Here is a 12,263-nt window from a genome sequence, read left to right on the forward strand (position 1 = left end):
AAATGTTTAAGTTGAAATGGTACTGGAATAGCAGAGGCAGTGCTCCTGTTGTTTTTATGCTGACTTGTGATAACTGGTTTTAAATCAGTAGTTGTTTAGTAAACTGTTAAAAACATGAACTTGCTTGACCATGCTGCTGGTGAAATTACTGTTACATGCAATATTTGTGGATTTCACCACTCTGGTTTTGTGATTAAACAAAGGTGTGGTTGAATTTATTCTGCCACTGTGGCTTCCCAGGTAGCACAAAACGTCTGGCTCACGTCTGGCCTGATTCCGGCATGCCAGATCTAAAACTGCTGGCCCGGGTCTGGCAGCCGGATCCTGCCTGAGCCCGAAATGAATGTCGGTACAGACTAGGCCTGAGTCATTCGGGACAGATCTGGCAGTCTGAACTGAGCCAAAGCTGCCATTTTAGGGCCAGAATCGTCCCAGCAATGGCCCAAATCCATTTGACCCCCCCCACACACACACACACACCGCTGCAAAATAATATGAAGTTTAAAATATGTGGAGAGGTGTGCAAAAATAATCAATGTGACATTAAGGAGACGTTTTTATCCAAAGCGACAGTATGTTGTCATGCATTCATTTTCCGTTCGTGAACCCAGGAATCGAACCCACAATCATGACGTTTCGGGCGCCATGGTTTTTTCCAGTGACAGCTAAGGTCGTTGTTTATTTTGGCTAAAGACTAAATTTGTACATTTAATAGGCTATTGGAATAATTCATGGTTGTAAATTGCAACACTCCTTCAGCCTAGGTAGCAGATTATCAAATGGAAGATATAGGCCTATGTTTTTGGAAAATACAATTATTCTATGTCTTAGGATACAACACAGTGCAATGAGAAATGTATTATTGTTAGTACACAATTATTGTTTTTGCTGTAAACTGCAGTGATGTAGGCTAATATGAATAATCCCTCAAACGTCCTTTTGTGTTTCATGCAGAAATAAAGCCCTGATTATACAACTATTAGGAACATTTTTTGCTTTATTCTCTACAGTACAAGGTCCAGAAAATGACATTAGACCACCCATGGTATATTTTGTCAAGATGTATCGACGTTTACACATAGGCTATAGCCTATTGTTCTATGGTAGGCCTATGACACTGAGATGTGCTGTAGACCGTGGTGTAAAGAATTTAAGTAAAAGTACTTTAATATGATTAATTAAGTAGTTTTTTGGGGTATCTGTACTTTACTATTTATATTTTCAACTACTTTTACTTCACTACATTGCTAATGAAAATAATGTATTTTTTACTCCATGCATTTTCCCTGACAACCAACAGTACTCGTTACGTTTTGAATGCATAGCAGGACAGGACAATGGGGCACATTTATCAAGACAACATCCCTATTGCCTCTGATCTGGTGGCCTCACTAAACACACGTTTCATTTGTAAATTGTATCTTAGTGTTGAAGCGTGCCCCTGGCTATCAGTAAATTTAAATAACAAGAAAATGTTGCTGTTTGGTTCGTTTAATATAAGGAATTTGAAATGATTTATGCGTATTAAGTATATTTTAGCGATTACATTTACTTTTGATACTGAAGTATATTTAAAACCGAATACTTTTAGATTTACTCAAGTAGTATTTTACTTGGTGACTTTCACTTTTACTTGAGTCATCATCGGTTCCGCTTTTTGTGTTGTCCATTGTATTTTTCTTTTTACTCAACTATGACAATTTGCAACTTTTTACACCACTGGTCGTGGATCATGTATCCCAAGTCATCCTATAATTAACATTGCCACCAGCATATGCCTAAAAATCGCTAATGCCATTATACTAAACCAGGATTGTCCGGATGACTGAAATTAATAGAACTGTGAGTGGGGTTCGAAAAAAGAATCTGTAGTAAAATCGAATTCATTTATACTAGAGATTATCTAGGGTCATTCTCCATCTAATGGCTATTTTTTTTGTATTATTCCATCACCTGCCGAATAAAACATATACTATGGCCCTACTTCTGAAAAAGTTAGATATGCTGAGCAAACAACGCAATTATAACAGGTTGGAATATGGCTTTTTTTTTTGTGTGGTTTGGCGTCGCTTGTGATTTTACACATGCACCGCTGCTGCTAGAGTTCTTCTGAAAAAAATGGCCTTGTTTATTCTCGTCACTTTTTGAGATCTACTTATTTCGTGCAAAGATGTTGTGTGTAAATGGGGAATATCATTTTTTTTGTGGATTTAAACTTGTTCCGCCACTGTGTGACTGTTGTCTTTTTGTTGTCACGGCCTTATTGTATTTCACGGTGGCGTATTAATGAATGGGTTGTAGAGCAAACAACGCAATTATCATACCAGGTTGTAATTTTTTTTTATTGGCTTGGCTTTCTCAGGGATTTTACCCATGAACCGCTAGTGTTTCTGCAACGTGATGGAGTTGTCTCTTTTGTTGATAGTTCCAAACTTCTCTCTGATACATATTTCCACTGACGCTGAGTTTTGGTGTGATTCTATTGGCGTAGGGAAGGTGAAAGTAAACTTGAGGGGGAACATGGTTGCTTTCATGCAAATACAAGGGACAACACAAAAAGAGGAACCGATGTGAAATGAGAAACAAGACATTGTTCAACCAATTGTGAGAGTTGATTCACACCGAGACGAGATTGGCAAAACGGACTACTCTAGTTCCGAAATATATGATTATCGATAGAGATTTCTGAACTAGATGAGAGCGGTCGGTTTGTCTCTTCTTCCACTGAAAACTATTGAAACAACTTATTGTCTCTGCGAAAACATCGTAGGAATCGGTAAAGAGGCGGGCGTTTGTAAGTTTTGAGATAAAGATACAGTAGTCTCGTTTACGTGGACGAAGAAATTCATCTCAGGTTATTCCGGAAGCTGCTGAATAGAACGCAGGTAAATGGATGCGCTTTCAGTCACTCATTTAAGTGAGCGATACATTCGGATAAATAGGCTATAGCAGTTGACCGACATTTAGGCCTATTCGTTATGTTGTAATGTGCTTGTTTAATTGTTATAGCTTTTAACTAGGCTACGTACAATCCAATCATACAACTATTTTGTCACAGGCTTTGCATAATGCCAGTCACCATAAGCATCATCAAGTGAAAGTTGTAACCATAGCATTAAGAATACTAGAATGGACATGAACGTTGTTATGATCATATAAAGGTCAGCCATTTTGGTCAAGTTAGTCAACCATGGTTTGCCAGTGCTGTGATTAGATATTGTGTAAAATAATGTATTTGAACAATTTATCTGCAGTGTATGTTTGTTAGCTCGCTATAGCAAGCTAGTTTTAGAGGAATGATTCCATTAATGGGTCAAATGAACTGCTAATATTCCAACATTCCATTCAAACAATGCAATCAATCCACAGCCTAGCGGACTAAACTCCACTTCCGCTATCCATGGCCATACACCGGCTGAAACTAATTGATGACAGGACTTAGACAAGTTGTAAATGCAACAAGTACTCATATTGTATCATATAATAGCACTCACCGCTTTACAAGAAAACTGAGACATTTCTGGCCTGTTTACATATATTGTAGAGGCTATTTATAAAGAACATAGGTATTAAACCTGTATAAACTCTATGTATAATTATATGACAATATTTTATGTTGACAATAATTATATTACACAATTTCTAAAATATCACATGCCTTACTTTTCTTTTCATGTATACGTAAAATCAGGATTATGCCTCTACTGCCATTCATTCCAGTTAGACTGTTTGGGATTTTTCCCTGACCAATATGGCTGCCATTTTCTACCCATTCTGAAACTTTGAGGATCAATGCCATACCCCTTCTAGTAATTTAACAGGATATCTATGGTTGGAACAATGTGTCTTCTGTAGTGTGTTCTGTCATCACAGTCACTCAATGCGTGACTGGCACGATTGACTCTGGATGACCACTGTTACAAGTTTATTCCAAAATGTTTTGAGGACTGTGAAAACTAAGGTCAATAACCATTAGCTGTTTCTTTTCTTCCCTACAAAAAAACAATATTGTTTGAAGACAGACTAGAGATGGGTGACTGGAATCTCAGCATTGGGACTTTGAGTGAAGGAGCTCAGAGCAGGTTAGCTGACATGCTGGATAATGCTAAATGTGGATGGAGACAACTTGCCAATGTTGTCACTGAGGAACCTCGATTCCGCTGCAGGTGAGACTTTGAAATGAAACACTCAATGCTAATAGCATTGTTAGAGCTATGATGTTGATAACTGAGTTCGTACCCAATATTCTTCACAGAATAATCTGTCATCTATACCGAATGATAACACTCAATCTGTAACTTTTCTTAATGGTGATGTTGTGAAATTGTGGTGTCTTAATGATGGTATAAAGCCATACAGAGAGAATGTCGATGTTTAGCCTGACCTGTTAGTGGTTTGTCACCATTTATTGACAGTGAGAATGAGATGACCAGCTGTTCGCTCCAGGTGCTCAGCCCGACAGGCAGCCCCAGCCGCTACCTCCTAGAGAGGCTATCTGAGCGCTCCTGCACCCTGGGCTTTCTGCTGCACTGCCTGAAGAAGATGGAGCACCATGAAGCTGTGCAGTACCTCACTGCTAACGGTCAGTCTTAACCTCTGCCTGCCTGTCTCTTTCTCTCTGAAATATATGATATTTGCTATATTTTAGCAACACTACAGGTGTCCTCTGTCACTTTACTTGTTACCTCAGTCACTGTGCGTGTGTATATGTGTGTGTAGTGATGGAGCGGTTTCAGATCACAGTGCAGCCCCAGGCCCAGCATGCTACAGAGGGAGGCAGGGTTGTGCTGGTCTGTAAGGCCATTGGTCCTGCTGCTATGGGCTACCAGTGGTTCAAAGGCAAAGAAGAGGTCAGTCCATTGTATATTACAGTGATTATACACTGAGTATACAAAACATTAAGAACACCTTCTCTTTCCCTGACAGATTGACCAGATGAACCCAGGTGAAAGCTATGATCCCTTATTTATGTCACTTGTTAAATCCACTTCAATCAGTGTAGGTGAAGGGGAAGAGACAGGTTAAAGAAGGAGTTTTAAGCTTTGAGACAATTGAGACATGGATTGTGTAGGTGTGCCATTCAGACGGTGAATGGGCAATACAAAAGATGTAAGTTCCTTTGAATGGGGTATGGTAGTAGGTGCCAGGCGCACCCGTTAGTGTCAAGAACTGCAATGCTGCTAAGTTATTCATGCTCAACAGTTACCAGTCTGTATCAAGAATGGTCCGCCACACAAAGGACATCCAGCCAACTTGTTTAATCAAGGGGTTGGGGGGTGCAACTCAATATTAGGAAAGTGTTCCTAATGTTTGGTGTACTCACTGTGTGCCCACATACAGTGTAAAGTGTATGAGTGAGATAATGTATTCTCTCTTTAGGTGCTGGGTGGAAGTGGTCCAGAGCTGGTCCTTTGCCCTTTAACCCCAACCCACCAGGGACACTACATCTGCCGGGTCAACCATGGAGAGAACTTTGTCTTCTCCCAGTGGGCACATGTCCGCATTGTCAGGTCAGCCGGCTCCAGCACAGGTAACTCAATTCAACTATATTTTCAAATATAGTTCAATCAGTAGAACTAATGTAGTCAATGCACCGATGGTATTAGAAGATTGTCTTGGCATTTAGGCTCTGCCCTTCCTGAATTCATCACATTGACTTCACCTTGCATTTTTTTGTGTCATAACCATTAGGCCCTTTGGTTGTGTTTCAGGTGTCAGTAGCAGCTTCTTCCCCACCTCAGTGAGTGGAGTGCGTATTGTTCGTCAGCCCCGGCCCCAGGTAGTAGCTGAGGGGGACTCCTTGTGCCTGGACTGCTTTGCTGAGGCCAACCCTCCTCCTCAGTACCAGTGGTACCACAATAAACAACCAATGCCAACGGGCAAGATAAGCACCCTGAGGGTCAGTGCCGTTTTGGGTCCCCTGAATATATGATTACTTACCTTTTTTTTAAACTCCATGTTTAAAAAGCCTGTATCATAATTATAGGTCCAGTTATGTCAGACATCTTGGGACTTGTATGTGTCTGTTCATTGGCTGTATATGATTGTCATGTTTGGGGTTGTTATGTGTCGTGATTGTCTGCAGATACTGTGTGTGACCACAGCAGATCGAGGAATGTACAGCTGCAGGGTGTTCAATCTGTACCATGAGGTGTGGAGCGACCAGGTCCATGTCAAAATAGGTGAGAGTGGTGCATCTGCAATGATTGTATTGTCTGTTGTTTCTGTTCTGTGGTCAGAATTTTACAACGTATTTTGTATGTTTCCTTTTTAGTGTTGGCTTAGTTGTGAGGATTCGGGCAGAAGTGGTTCTATGAATATGTTTCGCTTGTCCCAGAAAGCACATGACACAGTGCTTTGACTGACTTCCTTGTTTGTGGTTTTTGTAGACCCTGGTTCCTCCATTGATGCCTCCTGGGGAGAAATAGACCCTGGTAAAGACATGATAGTATTTTAACCAACTTCACTGTTTTTCTACTCCATGTCGCACCAATATTTTGGGGTGGTAATGTGATTCATTCATAACCATGTTATAAACAATGTTTTACAGCTGCCACACCTAGCCCTGCCAGGCAGATAAGTAAATTATATGGTAAGTGCAGTAAACAACATAGCCATCTAAAAGAATATGCAGTGTCGAAAAAAAGCTTTAAAAACATAAATGACTGTATATGATTGTCCATTTGAATAACATTAATAACAGAATGTTTTTGATGTGTACCCTTTTTCCTCATACCTTAATTTCCTCTTGTTTGTCAAAGCCACGGACAAGGTGGCTCTTCTGATGGGCAACATGAACTACCTGCACCACAGGCCTCTGCGAGCGCCCATGGCTGACGTGCACGAGATGACCAACCTGCTGCGCCAGCTGGACTTCAAGGTGGTTTCTCTGCTGGACCTCAACTGGCAGGAGATGCACAGCGCTGTAACTGAGTTCCTACTGCTGCTCGACCGCGGCGTCTATGGTCAGTTTAGTTACTATAAGAAATCATAGTAGTTAAATAGTAATATTATTTGCATTGTCCAGCTGTGTCTAATAGTGCCTATCCCTTTCCCGTTCCTCCTCTCCCGTCATGTTCCAGGGCTTCTGTACTTTGCGGGTCATGGTTATGAGAACTATGGGAACAGTTTCATGGTGCCCATTGATGCCCCGGCTTCTTATACCTCAGAGAACTGCCTGTGGGTGCAGGATGTGCTACAGCGGATGCAGGAGCGAGAGACGAGCCTCAATGTATTTCTATTGGACATGTGTCGCAAAAGGTACAGTTCTCAGCATCAACTATGTGATTGGGCTCTATGATAATGTAATAATGATATTGCTGTTATGATGTTGTAAATTAATTCACATCTGTACTAAACTTGTACTGTTTTAGAAACTTGAACGACGGCGTCCCTCCACAGCCAGGGCAACTGAAAGTGACCGCAAACATAGTGTTTGGTTATGCCACGTGAGTTGCTTCTCTGCCAACTTAAAGTACCTCTTTCACTCATACACGTATCACAGAATGTGTTATATTAATCGCTGATTATGTCTAGGTGTGTGGATGCAGAGGCCTTTGAGGTGAACAAAGACGACCTGTCCAATGGAATCTTCATTAATTTCCTCAAACAGAGAGTCATGGAGGACGAGAAGGTCACTGTCATGCTGGACAGGGTGGCCGAAGGTATGACTAATGAAGTATATAAAAAAAAACGAAAACATATTTTGACGTATTGTGACACTTGATATCGTGAATATCAATCTTTACAAATGACTGTTAATGTAGTTTCTCTGTTTTGTTCATGTATCTGTACAGACATGGGTCGGTGTGAGATCACACGAGGGCGTCAGGCTCTAGAGTTACGCAGTAATCTTTCTGAGCGGCGTGCTCTCACTGACCGCATCCAGAGCTCCGGCTGCCCGGAGACCACCTCGGCACGCAACCTGCAGTGGGCCATAGCACACGGTGAGACCTTTGGCTAATTCACCATGCATTTTTCAATCAAAGTACATTAGTGGAGTGACCGACTGTGTTTTGAACCAGGTCATATATGCTACATTATCCCTTTGAGCTAAATCCAATGCATTAGCTCTGGGAGCTGATATGCGTTTTCTGGTAGACCTAAGTAAGCACTGCATGACGGCTTCAATAAGCATGAGCTGTCTCTGTCCAGTTCTTCCAAAGAGCCGTAACCTGCAGTTTGACTGTGGCGTAACAGTGCAGCTGGGCTTCGCAGCAGAGTTCTCCAACATCATGATCATCTACACCCGAATATTGGAGAACCCCAAGGAAATTGCGTCCTGCTCGGCCCATCTCACAGACTTCACTGAGGTTAGCTTCTCCATTGTCAAAATGTCTTAATATGCTCAATAGACTTCAACTGCAGCACAGTCAGGGTTGGTGACTCTTTATTAAACATTTCACAGTAATAAACTCATCAAAAAAAGAAACGTCCCTTTTTCAGAACCCTGTATTTCAAAGATAATTCGTAAAAATTCAAATAACTTCACAGATCTTCATTGTAAAGGGTTTAAACACTGTTTCCCATGCTTGTTCAATGAACCATAAACAATGAATGAAAATGCACCTGAGGAACGGTCGTTAAGACACTAACAGCTTACAGACGGTAGGCAATTAAGGTCACAGTTGTGAAAACTTAGGACACTAAAGAGGCCTTTCTACTGACCATGAAAAACACAGAAAGAAAGATGCCCAGGATCCCTGCTCATCTGCGTGAACGTGCCTTTGGCATGCTGCAAGGAGGCATGAGGACTGCAGATATGGCCAGGGCAATAAATTGCCATGTCCATACTGTGAGATGCCTAAATCAGCGCTACAGGGAGACAGGGCGGACAGCTGATTGTCCTCGCAGTGGCAGACCACGTGTAACAACACCTGCACAGGATCGGTACATCCGAACATCACACCTGGAGGACAGGTACACGATGTTAACAACAACTGCCCAAGTTACACCAGGAGCGTACAATCCCTCCATCGGGGATGTTTGCAATAGGCTGAGAGAGGCTGGACTGAGGGCTTGTAGGCCTGTTGTAAGGCAGGTCCTCACCAGACATCACCGGCAACAACGTCTCCTATGGGCTCAAACCCACCGTCGCTGGACCAGACAGGACTGGCAAAAAGTGCTCTTCACTGATGAGTCGTGGTTTTGTCTCACCAGAGGTGATGGTCGGATTTGTGTTTATCGTCGAAAGAATGAGCGTTACACCAAGACCTGTACTCTGGAGCGGGATCGATTTGGAGGTGGAGAGTACGTCATGGTCTGAGGCGGTGTGTCACAGCATCATCGGACTGAGCTTGTTGTCATTGCAGGCAATCTCAACACTGTGCGTTACAGGGAAGACATCCTCCTCCCTCATGTTGTACCCTTCCTGCAGGCTCATCCTGACATGACCCTCCAGCATGACATTGCCACCAGCCATACTGCTCATTCTGTGCGTGATTTCAAGGCCAGGGAAGAGCCCGGATTTCAATATCATTGAGAACGTCTGGGACCTGTTGGATCTGAGGGTGAGGGCTAGGGCCATTCCCCCCAGAAATGTCCGGGAACTTGCAGGTGCCTTGGTGGAAGAGTGGGGTAACATCTCACAGCAAGAACTGACAAATCTTGTGCAGCCCATGAGGAGGAGATGCACTGCAGTACTTAATGCAGCTGGTGGTACTGACTGTTAATTTTGATTTTGAACCCCCCTTTGTTCAGGGACACATTATTCCATTTATGCTAGTCACATGTCTGTGGAACTTGCTCAGTTTATGCCTCAGTTGTTGAATCTTGTTATGCTCATACAAATATTGACATATGTTAAGTTTGCTGAAAATAAACACAGTTGACAGTGAGAGGACCTTTCTTTTTTTTTGCTTTATGTTTCTGTCATGTGGACATGCAATCACACTTGTTCCGGTTTCCAATTGTGTTCTGTATCATGGCAGGGTTTGGATATGGATCTGAAGATGAGTAATCAGGAGAACCTCCTAGATGCAGGGAGTTTACTGCCAATGGAGATCCTCCTGCCTGCAGAGCTTCCAGGCCTCTACACCCGCCTGAAGGGACTGCAGAGGCTTAAGGTTAGGGTTCATTTTACACATTGAAATCTCATGGGTGCTCCACAACAGTGGGACCAGTGTTGGTATTCAAACTCTAAATCAGATATCCTTGTTACCCATTTTGTTTGGGGATACGGGAGAGCCCAGAAACCCTGTAAGAACCTTGCTCAAGGTGATTGTGAATCCCTTCTATGTGTAGGCCTATGAGTTATGTGACTATCACCATTTTCTGAACGCTGACGCATCTGCTTTTGTTTGTTCTCATTACAGAAGGAGTTGACATTCACTGTGTGCCTTCAGTATAAGTATACAAACTTGGATGAGGAGGTCCATGAGAGGCAAACTGTCACTGTGGGCAAACCACTGGTATCCAAACTCAATCTCCACGAACCTCGGCTTCCCCGCTCCTACTCGGCCTCCTCCTCATTCGACCTTCACTCCTTCAGCCATTCCTCCTCCTTCCCAGAGGGCTTTGGGCCAAGCTTCCCTGCCTCAGAGACTTCCTCCATTGGCTCAGCCTCCACCACCTGGTCATATTACTCACAGCCAGGAGTGTCTGCCACCCCATCTTCGCCCGGGAAGTTAAATCTACCTGTGGAGGATGACAGTCCAGAGTTGTTTGATTCTGACGCCCCCCAGCCTCTCACCACAAGCAAAAGCCTGCCTCATGGTCAAGTAGAGGACCTCACATATCGGTTCAGTAACATGCACAACTTCCATTCATGTTAGTCATGTCAATTTGCAGTGTTGTAAGCCGTGCAACCCATTGTTTTTTGTCCACAGACCTACACATTAACTTATAGTGCAACTTACTTTACAACAAATTGATCCCATGACCTGCATTGTTTATATGTTAAAGAATATGTATAGAAAAACTGATGTAATCTCATTTTTTTTAGCTCATGTAATGGGTGTTTGTCTTAATGTTATGAACATATAGTGCCTTAAAGCATAACCATTTGGGCATGCTGTTAATACATTTCTTTCACATCTTTCACATGGTGGATTTAACTTTCTTTTTTTTTAAACAGACATAAATAACTTATTAAAATGTGTTTGAACATTTTGATTCTGGCCCCTCAAATATTGTACACAAATCATTTAGGCTGGGATATGTTTATTATCCTGTCAGAGCCTTTGCAGTGTAAGAGATGTAAAATGTTTGGACATGTAAAAAGTGTCTGCAGAAGGAAGGAGCCGAGATGTGGAACATGTGGGGGAAAATCAGTTTGATAGAGACTGTATAGCAGAAGAGAATTGCAAAGGAATAAAGTGTTGTAACTGTGGTGATGAGGCCACATCCTTGGAATGCCCAGATATGGTGAAAGAGGTGGAGGTGGCCAAAATCAGAGCAGTTCAGTCCGTCTTCTATGCGGAAGGTTCTATAAAGGGTAGAAATAGTAAAAGGTCCGACACAGCAACAAGCAGCGATGCCTGCGTGTCACCTGCAGGATCCAGACATTCTTAAGTGTAAAGAAAGTGGACTTTGTGTCATTTATAGCAATGGTGATAAATGGAACTGCAGAAGTAAAAATAAGTCAAGAAAGATCGACATTGATCCTGCAACTGAACTCTTTCAAGGATTAAAGGATTTTACATCTGAGGAGTTGCAGTGCCTTCGGAAAGTATTCAGACCCCTTGACTTTTTCCACCTTTTCTTATGTTACAACCTTATTCTAAAAGGGATTAAATAGTTGTTTCCCTCCATCAATCTACACACAATACCCCATAATGTCAAAGCAAAAACTGGTTAGGAAATGTTTGCTAATTGATAAAAAATAAAAAACATCACATTTTTATAAGTAATCAGACCTTTTAATCAATACTTTATTGAATATCCTTTGGCAGTGATTACAGCCTTGAGTCTTATTGGGTCTTCAGTCTGCTGTTCCCACATTCTTCAAGAGGGCCACCATTGTTCCTGTTCCCAAGAAAGCTAAGGTAAGCTGAGCTAAACGACTACCGCCCTGTAGCACTCACTTCCACCCTACCTGACACCCTAGACCCACTCCAATTTACTTACCGCCCAAATAGGTCCACAGACGATGCAATCTCAACCACGCTGCACACTGCCCTAACCCATCTGGACAAGAGGAATACCTATGTGAGAATGCTGTTCATCGACTACAGCTCAGCATTTAACACCATAGTACCCTCCAAACTCGTCATCAAGCTCGAGACCCTGGGTCTCGACCCCGCCCTGTGCAACTGGGTACTGGA

At 42.4% G+C, this 12,263-nt stretch overlaps 1 protein-coding gene across 2 annotated transcripts; it reads left to right on the plus strand.

Moving 5' to 3' along the window:
- The first annotated feature begins 2,403 nt into the window (after positions 1-2,403).
- On the plus strand, positions 2,404-11,112 carry LOC118388826 (mucosa-associated lymphoid tissue lymphoma translocation protein 1 homolog). 2 transcript variants are annotated; one of them, XM_035778341.1, is made up of 17 exons: positions 2,404-2,885; positions 4,023-4,166; positions 4,416-4,582; positions 4,720-4,850; positions 5,380-5,530; positions 5,712-5,899; positions 6,086-6,182; positions 6,390-6,434; positions 6,551-6,592; positions 6,762-6,965; positions 7,083-7,260; positions 7,374-7,448; positions 7,537-7,664; positions 7,797-7,946; positions 8,155-8,312; positions 9,930-10,064; positions 10,314-11,112. In XM_035778341.1, the coding sequence occupies exons 2-17, from the start codon at positions 4,030-4,032 to the stop codon at positions 10,770-10,772; spliced, it is 2,445 nt and encodes an 814-aa protein (XP_035634234.1). In that variant the 5' UTR covers positions 2,404-2,885; positions 4,023-4,029; the 3' UTR covers positions 10,773-11,112. The 2 variants fall into 2 exon arrangements, with proteins under 2 accessions (XP_035634234.1, XP_035634223.1); XM_035778330.2 differs by having other exon boundaries at positions 2,406-2,885; positions 4,019-4,166.
- Positions 11,113-12,263: the final 1,151 nt, after the last annotated feature.

This window comes from Oncorhynchus keta, chromosome 1, assembly GCF_023373465.1.
Source record: "Oncorhynchus keta strain PuntledgeMale-10-30-2019 chromosome 1, Oket_V2, whole genome shotgun sequence".
Lineage (NCBI taxonomy): Eukaryota > Metazoa > Chordata > Actinopteri > Salmoniformes > Salmonidae > Oncorhynchus > Oncorhynchus keta.

Coding starts and splice junctions, on each gene's coding strand:
- LOC118388826 (XM_035778341.1), top strand. CDS start 4,030: ATGGGTGACTGGAATCTCAGCATTGGGACTTTGAGTGAAGGAGCTCAG. Junction 4,851..5,379: donor GGTTCAAAGGCAAAGAAGAG/GTCAGTCCATTG, acceptor TTCTCTCTTTAG/GTGCTGGGTGGAAGTGGTCC. Junction 6,593..6,761: donor GCAGATAAGTAAATTATATG/GTAAGTGCAGTA, acceptor TGTTTGTCAAAG/CCACGGACAAGGTGGCTCTT.